This window comes from Natator depressus, chromosome 3 (genome assembly GCF_965152275.1).
Source record: "Natator depressus isolate rNatDep1 chromosome 3, rNatDep2.hap1, whole genome shotgun sequence".
In the NCBI taxonomy this organism is placed as follows: Eukaryota; Metazoa; Chordata; order Testudines; family Cheloniidae; genus Natator; species Natator depressus.
In genome coordinates this window covers 200,608,169-200,625,674 of record NC_134236.1, presented here as the reverse complement: position 1 = coordinate 200,625,674, position 17,506 = coordinate 200,608,169, and the positions used below count along the sequence as shown (strand labels likewise).

The 17,506-nt window shown below is 39.2% G+C and overlaps 1 protein-coding gene across 3 annotated transcripts in view; it reads left to right on the top strand.

Moving 5' to 3' along the window:
• PLCB1 (phospholipase C beta 1) overlaps window positions 1–17,506 on the top strand; it is a 647,792-nt gene that overhangs the window by 402,952 nt on the left and 227,334 nt on the right. For all 3 annotated transcript variants that reach the window (XM_074949681.1, XM_074949683.1, XM_074949682.1), the window contains exons 4-5: window positions 7,878–8,018; window positions 16,269–16,348. In XM_074949681.1, the coding sequence (XP_074805782.1) occupies window positions 7,878–8,018; window positions 16,269–16,348 (221 nt within the window). The remainder of the gene's footprint in view (window positions 1–7,877; window positions 8,019–16,268; window positions 16,349–17,506) is intronic.

Genomic DNA, 17,506 nt, shown 5'->3' with positions numbered 1-17,506 from the left:
TGTCTGTTTAGAATGCTCCTCACCCTGGCATATATCAGTGCTTGAGCCACTGCAGAAATGCTGGGTTTGTGTGAGTCTTCAGATAGGTCCAGTATGAGAACTGTAGTTCGTGAAAGCATCCAGTGGGATGGAGTCAGCCGCCATCAGACCTTTTGTATAGAAGACCATCACAGGCTGTTTATCTCTTGCAGCAAACGTCTAAGCATATTGGAAGTAGAATCTTATCTGGTCACTACATCTGGAATCAGCTGTGAATACAGTCTTCATCATGTTAGCACCAATGTTTAAGACTTACGTGGATGCTAACATTGACAATCTGCCGTTTAGCAAGCATGCCCAGAGATATCTTCTAATCTATATGGTAGTTCCTGACTGTTTGGTGCCAAAAGACTTCGTCTATAGCACAAATATTTTCTTTATAAGCTTGTCTAGCTGGTTTTCTGTGAATCTCAGAAAGAGCTGGGTGATTTTTCTTTTTCCCTGTGTCCTCACTAAAGTCCCAGTCCAGCAAAACACTTAGGCCCAGATCCTCAAAGGCATTTAGGCTCCCGACTTCCATTGATTTCAATGGCAATCAAGCTTTGTTGGATCAAGACTGTAACCTGGTGGGCCCACTTGCCAGCCAGTGCATCAAATTAAGCTCCAAACAGCAGCAGAATTTCAGTCCCTTTCTTTAGGGACAGGTTTATTTCACCAAACCAGACCATTCTAACATAAATCAAATGGATAAATCAGGTCCTGCTGCCTGACCCCTGTCCAGGTTCTTTCCTATGACCTAGGGTGTCTTGCAGGTCTTTCTCCCCACTGAACTGCCTGTTGGCCTGAGGAGCAGATGATTTTAGACTATCACCTCCTTCCTGCCCTCAGACCCATCACTGGAGAGGCAAGTAATTGGTCACAGGTGGGGCTAAGACCACCTCCCTTGGAGGGCCAAACCTCCTTTTGGCATGACCTAAAAGGGTAGTATTTTGCCATTTATCAGAATTATCACTTGGGTCCCAATTTCTTCATATATGCCCGGGGTAATGATTTTAGCAAAAAATATGCAGGGCAGTTGGTAATGAGTTTTCTATAGTTCTCTTTGCCACCCCAATATAAATGCACAGCTGGAATGGGCTGGGTATCTACACCTGTGATTCGGGGAGCTATTTCAGATTTCAATAGGAGGGTCAGGTCCAGGAGTCTGGAAGATCTTGGAAATTTCTGAAGGAAAAAATGTAAAAAATCAGTCTATTTCAGGAGCATTTCTTGTGATTATTTCCTATATCTTTAATAGCAATTCATATAGATTTACTACAACAAAATTAACCAACACAGGGCAGACAGGCAATTTTTAAACTAAGTAATCTGCACCTGTGGCATGCAGACCCAGTACCAAATAAAACCTATTTTTCAAGCTAAAAAAAAAACAAATTCAGAACACACAGGAGACAAATATTGTAAAATATTATTGATCCCCTGGCCTTAATGTATCCATCTTTTAGCCTTTGCACTGCAAGCAATGTAGTCTCGCAGTATGATACATTGCTAATATTTTTAGTAGAGAAAGATCAAATGATTTACTTTTAAAAAATAAAATCTATTTACCCCCATATATGTAATCCCCCATTATAAAGCCTGAATGACATTTACTCAGTCTGTGGTGTAGACCCTGGTGGTTTCAAATCCAAGCATAATTCTGGATGGTTTCATAGCTCTCCTCATTCTTATTTAAAACATTATCTATGCATAATGAACTTCTGAAGTCAGTCCATTAAACTATTTATAAATGAATGTTTTAGTAGTTAGTTAATCATATTTCAGATTGTGGGGAGGAGAATGAGTATAAGGACGGTCATATTGGGTTAGGCCAATGGTCCATCTAGCCCAATATCCTGTCTTCTGACAGTTGGCAACATCAGATGCTTCAAAGAGAATGAACATAACAGGCAATCATCAAGTGATCCATGCCCTGTCATCCAGTCCCAGCATCTGGCAGTCAGAGGCTTAGGGTCACCCAAAGCATGGGGTTGCTGACCATCTTGGCGAGTAGCCATAGATGTTATCCTCCATGAATTTATCTTATTCTTTTTTGAACAAAGCTGTACCTTTCGCCTTCACAACATCCCCTGGCAAGGAGTGCCACAGGCTGTCTGTGTATTGTGTGAAGAAGTACTTCCTTTTATTTGTTTTAAGCCTGCTGCCTGTTACTTTCATTCGGTGACCCCTGGTTCTTGTGTTAAGTGCAGTGGTAAATAACACTTCATTATTCACTTTCTCCACACCATCCCTGATTTTATAGACCTCTATCATATGCCCCCTCAGTCATCTCTTTTCCAAGCTGATTAATCCCAGCCTTTTTAATCTGTCCTCAAATGGAAGCCGTTCCATATCCTTAATAATTTGTGTTGCCCTTCTCTGTACCTTTATCATTTCTAATATATCTTTTTTGAGATGGGGTGACCAGAACTGCACACAGTATTCAAGGGGTGGGATTTGTACCATGGATTTGTATAGAAGCATTATGATATTTACTGTCTTATTCTCTATCCCTTTCCTAATGGTTCCTAGCATTCTGTTAGCTTTTTTGACTGCTGCTGCACATAAATGGAGAACTATCCACAATGAATCCAAGATCTGTTTTTTGAGTGATAACAGATCATTTAGACCACGTCATTTTATATAATGTGCATTACTTTGCATTCATCAACATTGAATTTCATCAGCCATTTTGTTGCCCAGTTACCCAGTTTTGTGAGATCCCTTTGTAACTCTTTGCTTTGTACAACTATCTTGCATAATTTTGTATCATCTGCAAACTTTGTGCTGTATATCCCTTTTTCCAGATCATTTATGAATATGTTGAACAGCACTGGTCCCTTGGGGGATCCCTCCATTTACCTCTCTACATTCTGAAAACTGACCATTTATCCCTACTCTTTATTTCCTGTGTATTATCCAGTTACTGGTCCATGAGGGGACCTTCCCTCTTATCCCATGACTGCTTACTTTGCTTTAGAGCCTTTTGTGAGGGACCTTGTCAAAGGCTTTCTGAAGGTCCAAGTATATTAAGTCCAGTGGATCACCCTTGCCCACATGTTTGTTGATCCCCTCAAAGAATTATAGTGAGTTGCTGAAGCATGATTTCCTTTTACAAAATCCACGTTAACTCTTCCCCAACATACCATCTTCATCTATGTGTCTGATAATTCTGTTCTTTACTATAGTTTCAATCAATTTGCCTGGTACTGAAATTACCCTTACTGACGGGTAATTGCCAGGGTGGCCTCTGGAGCCTTTTTTAAAAATTGTTACATTAGCTATCTTCCAGTCATCTGGCACAGAAGCTGATTTAAATGATAGGTTACATACCACAGTTAGTAGTTCTGCAATTTCACATGTGAGTTCCTTCAGAACTCTTGGGTGAATACCATCTGGTCCTGAAGACTTACTGTTTAATTTATCAGTTTGTTCCAAAACCTCCTCTACTGATCCCTCAATCTGGGACAGTTCTTCAGATTTGTCCCCCAAGAAGAATGGTTTAAGTGTGGGAATCTCCCTGGCATCCTCTGCAGTGAATACTGATGCAAAGAATTAATTTAGCTTCTCAGCAAAAACCTTGTCTTCCTTAAGTGCTCCTTTAGCATCTTGATCGTCCAGTGGCCCCACTGATTGTTTGGCAGGCTTCTTGCTTCTGATGTGCTTAAAGAAAAATTTCTGTTTGTTTTTGTGTCTTTAGCTATTTGCTCATCAAACTCTTATTTGGCCTTCCTAATTACACTTTTACACATGACCTGCCAGAGTTTATGCTCCTTTATATTTTCCTCAGACGGATATGACTTCCGGTTTTTAAAAGATGCGTTTTTGTCTCTTAACTGCCTCTTTACTCTTTTTTATAGCCGTGGTGGGTTTTTTGTTGTTGTTGGGTTTTTTGGTCCTCTTACTGTTTTTTTTTATTTGGGGTATACATTTAGTTTCAGCCTCTATTATGGTGTTTTTAAAAAGTTTTCATGCAGCTTGCAGGCATTCATTCTTGTGACTGTTCCTTTTAATTAACTAGCTTCCTCATTTTTGTGTAGGTCTCCTTTTTTGAAGTTAAATACTGATGTGGTGGATTTCTTTGGTATTTTCCCCCTTACAAGGATGTTGAATTTAATTACATTATGGTGGCTATTCCTGAGTGGTTCAGCTGTATTCGCCACTTAGACCAGATCCTGTGCTTCATTTAGAACTTTATCAAGAATTGCTTCTCTTCTTGTGGGTTCCAGGACTAGCTACTCCAAGAAGTAGGCTTTAATGGTGTCTAGAAATTTTATTTCTGCATCCCGTCCTGAGGTGCCCTGTACCCAGTCAATATGGGGATAGTTGAAATCCCCCATTATTGTTTGGTTTTCTGTTTTTGTAGCCTCTCTAATCTCCCGGAGCATTTCACAGTCACCATCACCATCCTGGTCAGGTGGTCTGTAGTACATTCATACCGTTATACTCTTATTATTGAAGCACGGAATTTCTATCCATAGAGATTCTATGGTGACATTTCAGTCATTTAAGATTTTTACTATATTTGACTTTATACTTTCTTTCACATATGGTGCCACTCCTCCACCAGCACGACCTACTCTGTCATTCCTAGATATTTTGTACCCGGGTATTACCGGGTCCCATTGATTATCATTGTTCCACCAAGTTTCTGTGATGCCTATTATATCAATATCCTCATTTAATACCAGGCACTCAAATTCATCCATCTTAGTTCTTAGACTTCTAGCATTTGTATACAAGCATTATAAAATATGTCAATATTTAATTGTCTGCCTTCGTGTAATGTAATTGAATGGGACTCTTTTTCATTTGATTGTCTCTTCAGTTCCTACCTGTACTTTATCAACTACTGTCTTCTCATCTTTACTAGGCTGTACAGTGCGCCCCTTAATAAATCTTCCCCTAGGGATATCTCTATGTGAACTGTGTGCTCTCACCTGTCAGCTTTCCTCCAATCCTTAGTTTAAAAACTCCTCTACAGTCTTTTTAATTTTACATACCAGCAGTCTGGTTCTGTTTTGGTTTAGCTGGAGCCCATCCTTCCTGTGTAGGCTCCTCCTTTCCCAATAATTAATAAAGCAAAATCCCTGCTCCAGAATACCATCGTCTCATCCATGCCTTCAGACCCTGCCGTTCTGCCTCTCTAACTGGCTCTGCACGTAAAACTGGCAGCATTTCAGAGAATGTTACAATGGAGGTTCTGGTCTTTAATCTCTTACCTTGCAGCCTAAATTTGGCCTCCAGGACCTCTTTCCTACCTTTCCTTATGTCATTGGTACCTACATGTACCACAACCTCCAATTCCTCATCAACAGTGCACATCAGTCTATCTAGATGTCTCGAGAACCATCTAGATGTCTCACAACCTTCACACACTTCAGGCAATTCACCATGAGGGTCTCTCAGTCATCAGAAACCCAACTATTAATATTTTTAATAATTGAATAATCCCCCATTACTATTCCCTGTGTCTTCCTAATAGCTGAGGTCCTCTTCCTTGCAGGGGTATCCTCAGTGTGAGAGGATACCATGACATCAGTTGTAAGGAGAGTCCCAACTATAGGATTCTTTCCCTCTGTTCCAGCTTCATGTTTTCCTTCACTGAGACTTTTATCCCCCGCAGCAGCCCAGAGGCTGTCAGAGCGGGAGGTACTGCTCTACTGTGTCCTGAAAAGTCTCTTTTTTGTACCTCTCTATCTTTCTTAGATCCTCCAGTTCAAACCCTCTGGTTCTGAGAGCCTGTACTTGCACTCTGAGGGCTCTGAGTAGCTTTCACCGAATGCACACACATGCCTCTTGCCCACAAGGCAGGTAATTATACATGTTGCATTCGTTGCAATATACTGGATAGCCCCCACTCTGTTGCTGGACTTCTGCCTGTGTTATTTATACTCTTCGGTAAAGATTGAGTAAACCTTGTACACACTGTGTTCTGACTGAAAAGTCTACATTTCTTCTCGGTCTGTTTTTCTCCTTACCCAGCAGCTAGCTGACATCATCTCTGTTTCTTTCTTCTTTCCTTCACGCTTCCTTGGCCACCACTCCTGCTTTTATATTCCTTTGCTGTTTGTGTCTGAGGTGTGAAAACGTTGTTTTAACTTGTTTATCCGTGAGGTCTGCTTTGGTTCAGAGCACGTACCATAATATTCCTCATCTCAACATATTTGAATAGGCTTATTATTCTGTCTCCTTTCCCGACGCAATTTACCGTTGTACCCAATATTTAAAGAAGCTCAGCATCCCGTGAGAGACAGCTTTTCTATTTCCTTCCAATTAACATGTGGTGCTTCAAAATATTCCTTTGAACCAGGGTAAGCATTCAGTAGATACTTACAAGCCATGCATGCAAATGCATGTAATACCTATCAGAAGATGTCCTTGTTAAATTAATGTCTACTAGCATGTTGATATTCCCCCTGTGCTGAGATCTCCCTATTTTCCAAGATAAATGGTCATTTTCACACACTGAAATTTATCATCCTGCTATAATAAACCCCATTTATAGAGGACAAATAGCTCTTAGTTTGTCATTCCAAGGGTATTTGAGTTTTGAAGAACGGTAGCGTGAATAATAATGGCATTTACTCAACGGGGGAAAAGTTTACATGAGAGCTAAATGGGAGCTGCTATTATATCTGTCTTTCATAGATCACAAGTGATTCAATTCACTAGAGAGATTTCATCATGTCTTAACTTTTCTGAAGGAATGCAAGTGTTGGTTTTAATTTAACCCAGTAAGGATCCGATTCGCTTGGCAAATTTTTATATTTATAACATTCTGAAAAATTTTACCTGTGAAAGAAGCCTACGCTTTCAGATTGTGCTAGCAAAGGGGTGAATGTCACCCAGTTTGACTTCAAAAAATTTTTTCCACCAGCTGTCGTTGTCTGAAGACTGTAAACTCTTCAGGGCAAGGGCCATGCATTGTTATGAGTTTGGAAAGCTCCTAGCACAGAGGTTCTCAAACTTTAGCAACCCGAGGACCCCCATTTTGATTTAAAATGTTTCAGGGACCCCCAAACCCTCCCTGCTCCATGGACCCCAGTTTGAGAAACACTGACCTAGCACGCTGGTTGGCACTGCTGCAGTCTAAATCATCAGAAGCCAAGAGATAAACAAAATATCCTGAAACGGGTTCTTGTTAGAGATTGTGTTACCAATGGCAAACCTCAGTTACTATAGTTAACTGCAAAATTGATTATCTCTTCACTATTCAGAAATGGTATGCATTTGTTTTTACAACACTGCTCCTAGAGATTAATATTGCTATAAGAGCATGAGACTGGAAATCCTGCAAATTAAATATATCTGGATTATAACTTTCAATTAAAATAATATGTTTTTATTATTTTCTTAAAAGATCTCTTGGGACATGGAGGGGAAGGGAGTGGAGTAAAAGTATATTCTTCTGTTATACGTGGTGGTGTCGTTTCTAATGATTCTGCTTGAATTCTTTGTGAGGGAAGAAATCAGTTGAAATCCTTTTCTTCCCATGTTGGGGCTGATCCAAAATCCATTAAAATCACTGACTTCAGTGGATTTTGGATCAGGCTCTATGGCTGTGATTAAGCAAAGCACTTAGAAGCACATGATTAACTTTAAGGAGGCCAGATGGGTGGGAAACTTTAAGAGGCCCTTACAATCTGTCCTCTTCACTGCACCCATCCAGAGATCAGGCTCATTGGAAAATCAAGATCAGGTCTTTCACTGTTCCCGGAGGTGATTACTTTGGATATTTGCAGTGAGGAATGAACCGGGCCAGAAATGTAGCTGATGCTTAAAATGTTCATGTCTCTCAAAATGCAAGTTATTTTGCAAATCAGATGTTTACTGTCTCACAATATATTTACTTGCAGGATCCAAAATTGCGTGAACTGTTGGATGCTGGGAACCTAGGAGGTCGGCTGGAGAATCGAATGATAACTGTTGTCTATGGTCCAGATCTGGTCAACATATCGTACTTGAACTTAGTGGCATTTCAAGAGGAAATAGCAAAGGTACATTCAATGTTACCATTATTTACATTTATGAATATTATTATTATTATTGTTTTATTTATTATTCAAACATGGGTAAAATAGAAAAAAGGAGGGGATTGTTAAGATGCACTCATGGATGAAATCAGCTTGCTGTTAGAGAAATATACTGTACTGCATCACAGCAGCAAAGTGTATTCATGGGAAATTGTAAGCCACTGGTGTGTTTATCCTCAGAACATTGCTGGTTATTCTCTTTGCACAGCCGGAATGAGTGTTTTGTAAACAACTGTATGTCCAGAAAATTGCCTCCATGTCAAAGAATGCATTGTGAATTTCCAATAATAAGTCAATTTTTATCAACAACCATCACAAGTTATTTTCTATTCTGTGGAAATTCTGGGATATCCGTGATACCACAGTGTGGAAACTGTTGACTTTTTAATGTTGTCCTAGGTCAAAGTAATGAACTGAGGTTTGAGAGTCTATTTATCTGCACCTGCCTATTTATAAACTGTTATGCCAGCAACGACACATGGCTTATACACCTAGCCTTTCTTGTAGTGTGCAAGGGTTAGTACTCCACAAATTTTCAGCATGTCTTTTCTCCACTCTTAGTGATTACCATATGTAAACACATTTTTGTACAGTTTTACAGTACAGGCAAGTTGCATAAAATTAACATGTATTCAGCAAAATACAACAGATTTTTTAACGCATGCTTTAGTTCCCTGTCTTCAAATACCTCCTAAATGCCTACAGTCATTTAATTAAAATCATAATGTTTTGATCATGAAGTCCGCTAGATTGGCCAAAGATGGTAGTCTTTATAGACTCCTGCTCTTTGTCTAGGGAAGGGGATATTTTCATTGCTCACCAGTACCCTTTAGCCTCTCAGCCAACCCTCTTCTGAGTGTGGGCAGCCCTGGCCCCAGAGACCCACCACCTGAGCAGACCATCCACCCATGTGGGGAGGGACATGAGCAGCAACCCATTTGTCCCTGTGTGGGTGTGGCTTCCCTCTTCCCCATGCAGCTGTGATTGCAAATTCTCTCTGGCTGGTTGGTTGATCCTGGAGGATATAAACAATGCAGAACGGTTACCTCACAGTACATTGTACAGCTAGGCTGCTAAGAAACCCAACACAGGTTTATTCTGCATGGGAGGAAGCACTTGAAATAAACATGAATAAATGGAAAAAGAATTTGAAGGAAGATGTAAAGGCATAATAAAGCCAAATTGCGCAAATCTGCTCACTCTTTGGAAGAAAGAAGAAATGAACTAACACGGGACGAGTTGTATGCCTTTCTTTTCTGTTTTCCAGTCTAGCCATCCTGGGTCAAAGTCATGATATGTTTGCTATCTGAAGGACAAATTAGAAAAATCCAGAAATACTGTTATGTGTCCATCTCCAAGTTATTGATGGAAAGTGAAAATACAGTAAATAAAATTAGGTTCTGTGGAGGTTGAGCTACAGTAAATCCAGAGTTTCCGAGTAGCAGCCATGTTAGTCTGTATCCGCAAAAAGAACAGATGCATGAAGTGAGCTGTAGCTCACGAAAACTTATGCTCAAATAAATTTGTTAGTCTCTAAGGTGCCACAAGTCCTCCTTTTCTTTTAGTAAATCCAGAGTTAACCTCTTTGATTTTAGTAACTAAGATCTGAATCAGGCTCTTAATTTATCCTTAACGTAATCTGACATATATGTAAACCAGCTGAGTTCATTTGTTACTGATCTGTCAGGCAGTATGTCCTGAGGGTAGGATTTTCAAAAGCATTCAGCACTGACATAGCTCTGCTCTCATTAAAGTCATGCTAAAACTCCCACTTATTTCAGTGTGAAAATCCCACCCTGCTTGTATATACCGCACTGTACTAAATAAATCCTCTAGTTTTTCACAGACCCAGTTCCTGCAATGAACTCCATGAATGTAGAGATATCCCTGCACCCACATAAAGCCTCACTGGAGCTTCTAATGTGGACCTCATTGCAGGATCAGGGCCTTATAAATTTAGGGGGAGATTTTCAAAATCCCAGATGGCAATTAGGCACCTAACTCCCGTTGACTTTCCAATGGAAGTAGGTGTCCAATTGCCATATGTGCTTTTGGAAACATCCTCTCAGTCACTGGCATGCACACTTTGCTATTTACCTTTCATGTGTCCTATGTTTGGGCTCGGCAGAATTCAATTTTTATTTTTTGCTGTTTTCTACGGATAACGTCTGTTTATTTCTAAGCACTTACTTTAGATTTGTATGGCTGTAAAGGTTTAAGGTTGTGCAAAATGGATTTTAAGCCTTTTATTTTTATTGATTTAAATGTTTAGTTGTGGAATGGGCGGAGTCAGGCAATGGGGTGGGTCAGACAGCAATAATTTAATGACAGTAGATGATGAGATTCAAAAAGTTAAAGCATTATAACTGTAAAACACAAATTGACAACATCACATGACAAATATACATCAAATATCCTTCAGTCAAACTCTGATAAGATCTCAAGATGCATTTGTCTCATTTCGCCTATCTGTAAATTTCAATTATTATTGATGGAAACATTTTTTGTAGGTTTGTGCGTACAGTGAAATTGACGTTCATTGACATTTGCCAATAAAATCTAATCTTTTAAATCCTGAGTATGTTATTTTTCAAGCTAAAAACACTCACTCTGAAAAACTTAACCTAAAATTATTTGAAAAAGATCTTAACAAAGCAATTTAAATAATCAAATTGTATTTTTTTTCTTACAGGAGTTGGTTTATATTTCTGTAGGATCTGAGTTTATTATTATTCAACTTTTGAAATTAATATATTTTCAAGCCTTTTACTGGTCATTCTGTTCAAAAGGTTCAGTTCCTCACCTCCGCTTTCTGAGTTGTGATAGAATTAATGCGGATATGAGCCTAAAGCTAAGCATTTAGTACGGATCTTGCTTTACGTGAATTAAATAAAGAACTAGAAAATTAAAATGAAGTCACAATACACTGCTTTGCTCACATTTCTCTAGGTAAAATAAATAACTGTTAATGCTCTCTAGGTGTGAGTTGAAGGTAACAGACATGCTAGTTAATACAGAGAGTGCCTGTTTGTACTTCATTTGTTGGGAATCCAAGAAATGGATTAGTAGATACATTCTAATGGTGGTGGGGATGAAGATGAATGGCAGTTACGGAACTCTTTTGTTTATTTAAATGGGAGTTGTATGTGTGTATCAAGGAGCAGAATTTGCAAGGGATTCCAGACACATTGGGTCAACATCTGGGCTTGAGTCTTGATTCTGGCATATATTGAGGTAACTCAGAAGTTGCTTTGCTGTAACCAGTGTAATTGACAGGAGAATGAGCCCCTCCATGTTTGTTTATTATTCTCCTTTCCCTATATGATCAAGGGAAATGTTTCCCCAGCCCCATTTTGTCTGATCCTTTCCATTCGAACTACTCTTGAAAACCCTTGGAGCTTCTGGCTTCCACTCCATTAACTGTCTTCAAAGCATTTTTTTCTTTCTCCAGTAACCTAATCTCTGCCCCTTCAGACACCTGCTGTTTCCCATCATTGTCTTTCTGATGGTTTCAGTCTTCATTTCTTGCATTCACTTCATCTTTATGCTCCTCTTCCAGAATCTGTTTTCAAAGCTATCAAAAATTCCTTCTCTTCACATAGGAGCTTATGCAGGGTCTCATCCACCAATGTGATTGATACATGAGTTTTAAGGATCATCAGTCTGGTCTGAAAGAGACTCCCTTACCTTTTTTTAAAGACAACTCTGACCATTGCATTCCTCTTTCACCTATTCTACATCCGCTTGACTGTTATACAGTATCAGACTTCCTAGACAGACAAAGCTCTCAACTGTCTTATTTCCCAGTCTCAGAACCTATTTTATTTTGCCTAGTTCTATATCTTTTATGGTCCTCATTTCATTCTTTTCCATTTACTAAGAAAATGTTGTTGAAGAGAAAGATATATATACAGATTTTATACAGATAAGGAGCTCAAAAAGTAGGGTCCTTAATATAAAAATTGGGGAGATGACCAGTAGCGATAGAAAGGGATCTGAGACAGGGCTAGATCACGTGCTGGGTACGTGGCAGTTCAAGGAACAACTGGATCTAGGTGGGAAGGGGCTTTGGATCAGGCCTTTAGCTAACAGTTTGTCATTTCCTCCATACATGAGGGACAGTCCCTCATTTGTCTACATGGGGACACTCAGGAAGGTTAATCTGTATTAAATAAAGGTGTGTAAGTGCATTAAAGGAAGAAATCAAATTAAGGCCTCTTTAATTCAGAATAAAAGTGTCTACATGGGGGTTTAATGCTGTTTATCTAATCCATGTTAAAAATTAATTTCTATTAACCTTCCTTAATGTCCCCTAGTAGATAAGCGTTAAGTGATTTATCTACAGCATGTGCCCAGATACCATATGTTCTGTGATATGTTTTTTTAGTATACTTCTTTATTCTTCCAAATTTCCTTTTCTGTTAAAATAAGCAGTAAAATAAATAATAAAATAATCAGTACAGAGTCATGCTTTAAAAAAAAAAATAAAATGAAATGTTTCATACCAGAGGATGCTGAAACATGTGACTTCAACAACTTCAGATGGTAATTTTGAGCCAAAAACAAACATGCGAAAAACGTTGTCTTCACGCATATTCAGTTCTGATTTGAATTAAATGTTTTCAAAAATGTGTAGCACTTAGGTACTGTCTTTTGCCATGAAAAATAGCTCTCATCTCTCATACTGAGATAAATGCCTCTAGGTATATATTCTGATTCATGTAATAGATGAAAGAAATGTGTTCACTGAGCAAGAGCTCTCAAAATATACTACACATTGTTTGCTCCTTACTGACTAGAGTACATAACAGCTACCTGATTTGTTAGTAAAGTTAATAGGAATGATATAAATATGAATGATGGTAACAGAACAAAGCCAAAAGGAGAGCAGGAACATATGGCTCTTTTTTTATGATGGAAGCAGTTTGCTTGAAATTAAAATTTGTTGCAAGGCTCCATTTTTCTGCTTTTAAAAAATACCATAGCTCAGAGGCTTCCAACTTGGGAGAGGAGTTTGTTGGCACTAGCAAAATCTTACTTCAAAATCTCCAGATTTATCATTTCCTTTTGCATTATGTACGGGGGTAAGTGTTCATAGTTACAACCCCATGGTAAGCAACCGTGATTCTGAGTCTGTTGTAATCTTCCCACAGTAAAATACCAGCTGTTTTCTTTCTATATATAATAGCTATTCATCCCATAGATGAAGTCTCAGCATGGCTTGCCTTGTGGAATCTATGCTGCTAGTAATGTGGGCTACCACAATGTGTTATATGTAACACCTTGGTTTTCAGTTTTTACCTTTTTTTTTACTGAAAATTCCCAGGCTTTACAAAAGGCATTATTTGGGTGTTTTTTTAACCAATTTCTACCTGAATTTTGGAAGTGCCAGAACTCCCTGGACCTGGCTCCCTTCTCCAGAAAGGGAGATGACGGCTCGATAACCTGTGCCAGGTTCCTGAGCTGCCATCTCTCCTTCTGGAGTAGGGAGCCAGGTTAGAAGTACTGGAATGATTTGAACACTGGTGTACATGTTATCAATCCCATGCACATACACAGTAGCAGCTTGACAGATAGCTTGGATAGTTAGCAGCATTCAAAGCAAATAAAAGTTAGCGAACTACTTTTCATGCTAAAATGGTTCAAAAATGAAAACCCGTGTCTAACTACATTTGAGAGCATAAGTGTTGGGTTTTTTAAGTTAAAAAAAAACACAAGAGAAGAAAGTAATATTTACCTAGAAATTGCAGAGTGGATTTTTTTGCACTGATTTTCACCTGTTTTTAATTTTTTGTATTAAACACTGGTACATTTCCAGGAATTTTTAAACTAAAAAAACCTGAAAATAAAGGGCCTTAATTATATGATGCATCATAATTCCAGATCTCAGTACTGACTGTATACAATACTGCTTAACCAAAGAGAGCGGGTGTCCATTCGGTAGCTAAAACAACAGGACACCGCTTATTTCATAGTCTGATTCAAACAGAAGTCAATAGAAAGACCCCCATTGGTTTCAGTGAGCTTTGGATCTTTGCTCAGTGCCATCATTTCATGACAGGAAGGATGATGTGACGTTTGGCAGCTTTCCTGATCTTGGCTTTACTGGCTGGAGCGTTTGGGGATTTAAATGTATACCCTTGAAAGTGAGGGGAAGTGATCAAGTATTATTTCTCACTCATTGCTTCACACAGATATTTGACAGGGTCAGTTATTGCTCAATCTGAGGGTAGGCGTTAGATTACTTGGCTCGAGTGTTGCTTCTCTTGCAAGTGTCATAGAGAGGTTAGGGAGGGAAAATATCTTGACAAGGATAACTGCATATAAAAAATGCTTGCAATAAAAATCCAGTAACAGCCTGTCCACTCTCAGTTCTTAGGATGCATTTGAAGTGATACAGTTCTGTCTGACCAAAACAGAGCCCACCAGGTTTTCTTAAAAGAAAACGTATCTTAAGCTGCTAAAATAACATTTTATGCTGCTGTTAAACTTTGCAGTAGTTAGTGTCACAAAGAACGTTTTTAAATGTTGTTGTTATTCGTGCTTAAACAAAGCAATGTTTATAAAATGTGGCTATTCTGAGACTGGAAAATTGAGACGCCAGGATGAAATAAAATGCTACCTTTAATATGCCTCTGCTGAAAAAATAGTCACAGGAAAGTAATGATGCTAGAGGCCCTATTCTTTTGTTGTTCTCACATCCCTTGTGTTTTAAGGTTAGACCTTACAAGGTTACGGTCATGAAAAACAATACAACACAGTCTGTCCTGGGAGACAGAGGTCCAAAATCTCTCGGCAATGAGTATGTAAATCCAGAACAACTTTGTGACCAGCAGGGCTAGAAGTCTCTCTCTGAGATCTAGCCCAGGTGTCTGCTGTTGCTGTTGGGTATGCCAGAAAACTCAGTCATGGGGAAAAAGTTGTTGGCTCAGCTGCAGAGGACTACTCTGCCTTGGGACTGTACAAGATATGAGCTCTTGAGGCTCCCTCATGCTGAACTTGGAGTGACCTGAGAACCAGAATCAACTTTGGGGCTGTTTGACTAGAGACCCATGTACAAAGGTATGGTATCAGAATATTTTGCCATTATTAATCTTGACACATTCAGAATGGCAGGAGAGGAATATTATTTCGCTGTTGAATGTTGGATAGACTCAAGAAGGCAGCTTGGAGAAGAGGAGGTTACAGTAGTCTGGGTGAAAGAGAAAATTATGGTATGAATGAATGTTTTAGAAGCAGAGACAAAAGGGGTAGATTCTGGAAATGTTATAAAAACAACGAGATTGGGCAAGATCCTGGTTGCGGGAAGGAAAGGAAAGGGGGTATCAAATATAACCCTCCAACTGCCAACTTGAATGACGGGGGATTAGCAGAGCTGTCAGTAGTGTTGGAGAAAGGAAGAACATATTGCACGTGCAGAGATGGATTCAATGCACCCAGCAGCATGCATCACCAGAGCATGCAAAATTTTAATTAACCACATGATTGTGACTTCGATGGAACTATTAATCTGACTGAATCCACAGTATCCACATGCCTGTGTCTATCCAAAACAAAATCCTGTCTGTCAACATCAGTTAATTGCAGTAAAAGTATTCTTACTGGAAACTATTAACTGAACATTCATTCTCCTTTCCTCTCCCCCAGGATATTCAAATAATCAAGCCACTTCAGTATTTCCCTGATGCTGTGGTTTCTTTTGCATATTTCTCAGGTCAATGCATAGTAGCCCATACAAAATCTATACTTACATATACGTTTTGACCATATACCTTAAGGGGGAGGTGCAGTATTGTTGCCTAACTATGTTACTTTCCTGTAGATCATTGGTTTGTAGTGATGTATCCACCAAGATGGTGGCCATCACACGGTCATAGGTATTTTTTTGTGGGCCTGATTCACAGTCCATTGAAGTCAGCGAAAAGACTGCCATTGACTGCAGTGGGATTTGCATCAGGCCCTATCTGACAATATTTGAAATCTCTTTTGAAACACACAGGTGTCAAAGTTTTGATTTATGCATAATGAAAAAGACAGTACCTTAGTCTAGAACTTAAGCTGTGCTGGGAAACGCATGGTTCAGGCTTTTATGAAACATTTTCTGTTAATAATACTCATGTTGAAACTATTTGCCATCATGAAAATAAAGGTCTAAACAAGCACCTTTGAGAGGCTGCATCTGGGCTACATCAGCTGTAATTTATATCTCCCTAGGAATGGACGGACAAAGTTTTCAGTTTGGCAACAAACCTGCTGGCACACAACATGTCAAGGGATGCATTTCTGGAAAAAGCGTAAGTAGCAGTAATATTTATTGCCAAGGGTGTTACTCCTTGTTCTGAGTCATTTTCCTTTTTCTTTTGTCAGCCTTCTTACCATCTATTGTTTATACTTTGTTGGCTTGTCAGTTCTATAAACATGGATTTTCCTCTCTCACTGAGTTCAAAAAGCTGATATCTAAAAAAAAAAAAAAATCAGGGAAATATGATTCCTTTCACAAACTATTACCTAGGAGACGTGGCTGGAATATACTTTTGAATGCCATTGCATTCTTCCTGCTACACACACAGAGAGTGACGTCAGGTCTTGGCACTACTGCTCAGGGTTAAAAACAATGAATTTCAGACTGACCCACTTCTCTGTTTTTTTTCTGTGCTATCTATTATTAGTCAAAGAATGAGAAGTACAAGATTTCCATTTTCCTCCGGCTGATCCCTCGGGTCTCGGTACTCAGTAGAGAGAAACTGTGAATCTGTTCATCTAGATTCATTGGCACACAATACATTGATTCTGAGTGTTGTAGGAGAAAGTACAGAGGGTGTTTATGAGAAGTTCATAAAAATAGCAGGCATTTTGCAAATTAAAGAAACATAGTTGAATAAATCCAAGATTACCAGGTGTCATGTGGATGATGAACGCACAGACAGAGATAGTTTTGTTTAAGTGACAGTGCTGAGAACGTCATACTTTGAATGCAGTTCTCTTTATAACAGGATAAAGCAAGCGACACTCTGTTTTCCAGAGCTAGCCCCAGAGCATCGCTTGATTCATTTACCTAAATGGTTGCTATTTGTGGGGCTCAGAACATGACACTTGATTCTTCTTTGAGAGATGGTCCCTATTGTATTCCATTGTGGGTTATGCATTCGCATCATGCACCCGGAGTTGGAGAATTTGAAAGTGGTGTCCGTTGGTCTGTGCATGTGCCCTGACTCACCTCATGCTTCCATCTAAGGTGATAAAGGGCGGGACGGACTGACTGCGTCTTCAGTTCCTTCTCACTGCCTCATGGTCTGGGTTGGAACCTCCAGGGTCCTCATCTCTGACGCAGCTCTAATACTTTTAATTGTACATATGTCTTATCGGTTTTAGTCATAGCTTTAATAGTTCTACTTATTTTCCTAGTTTTGGTAGTTTACCAGTTTAGAATAGAGTAGAATTTGGGGGGCCTT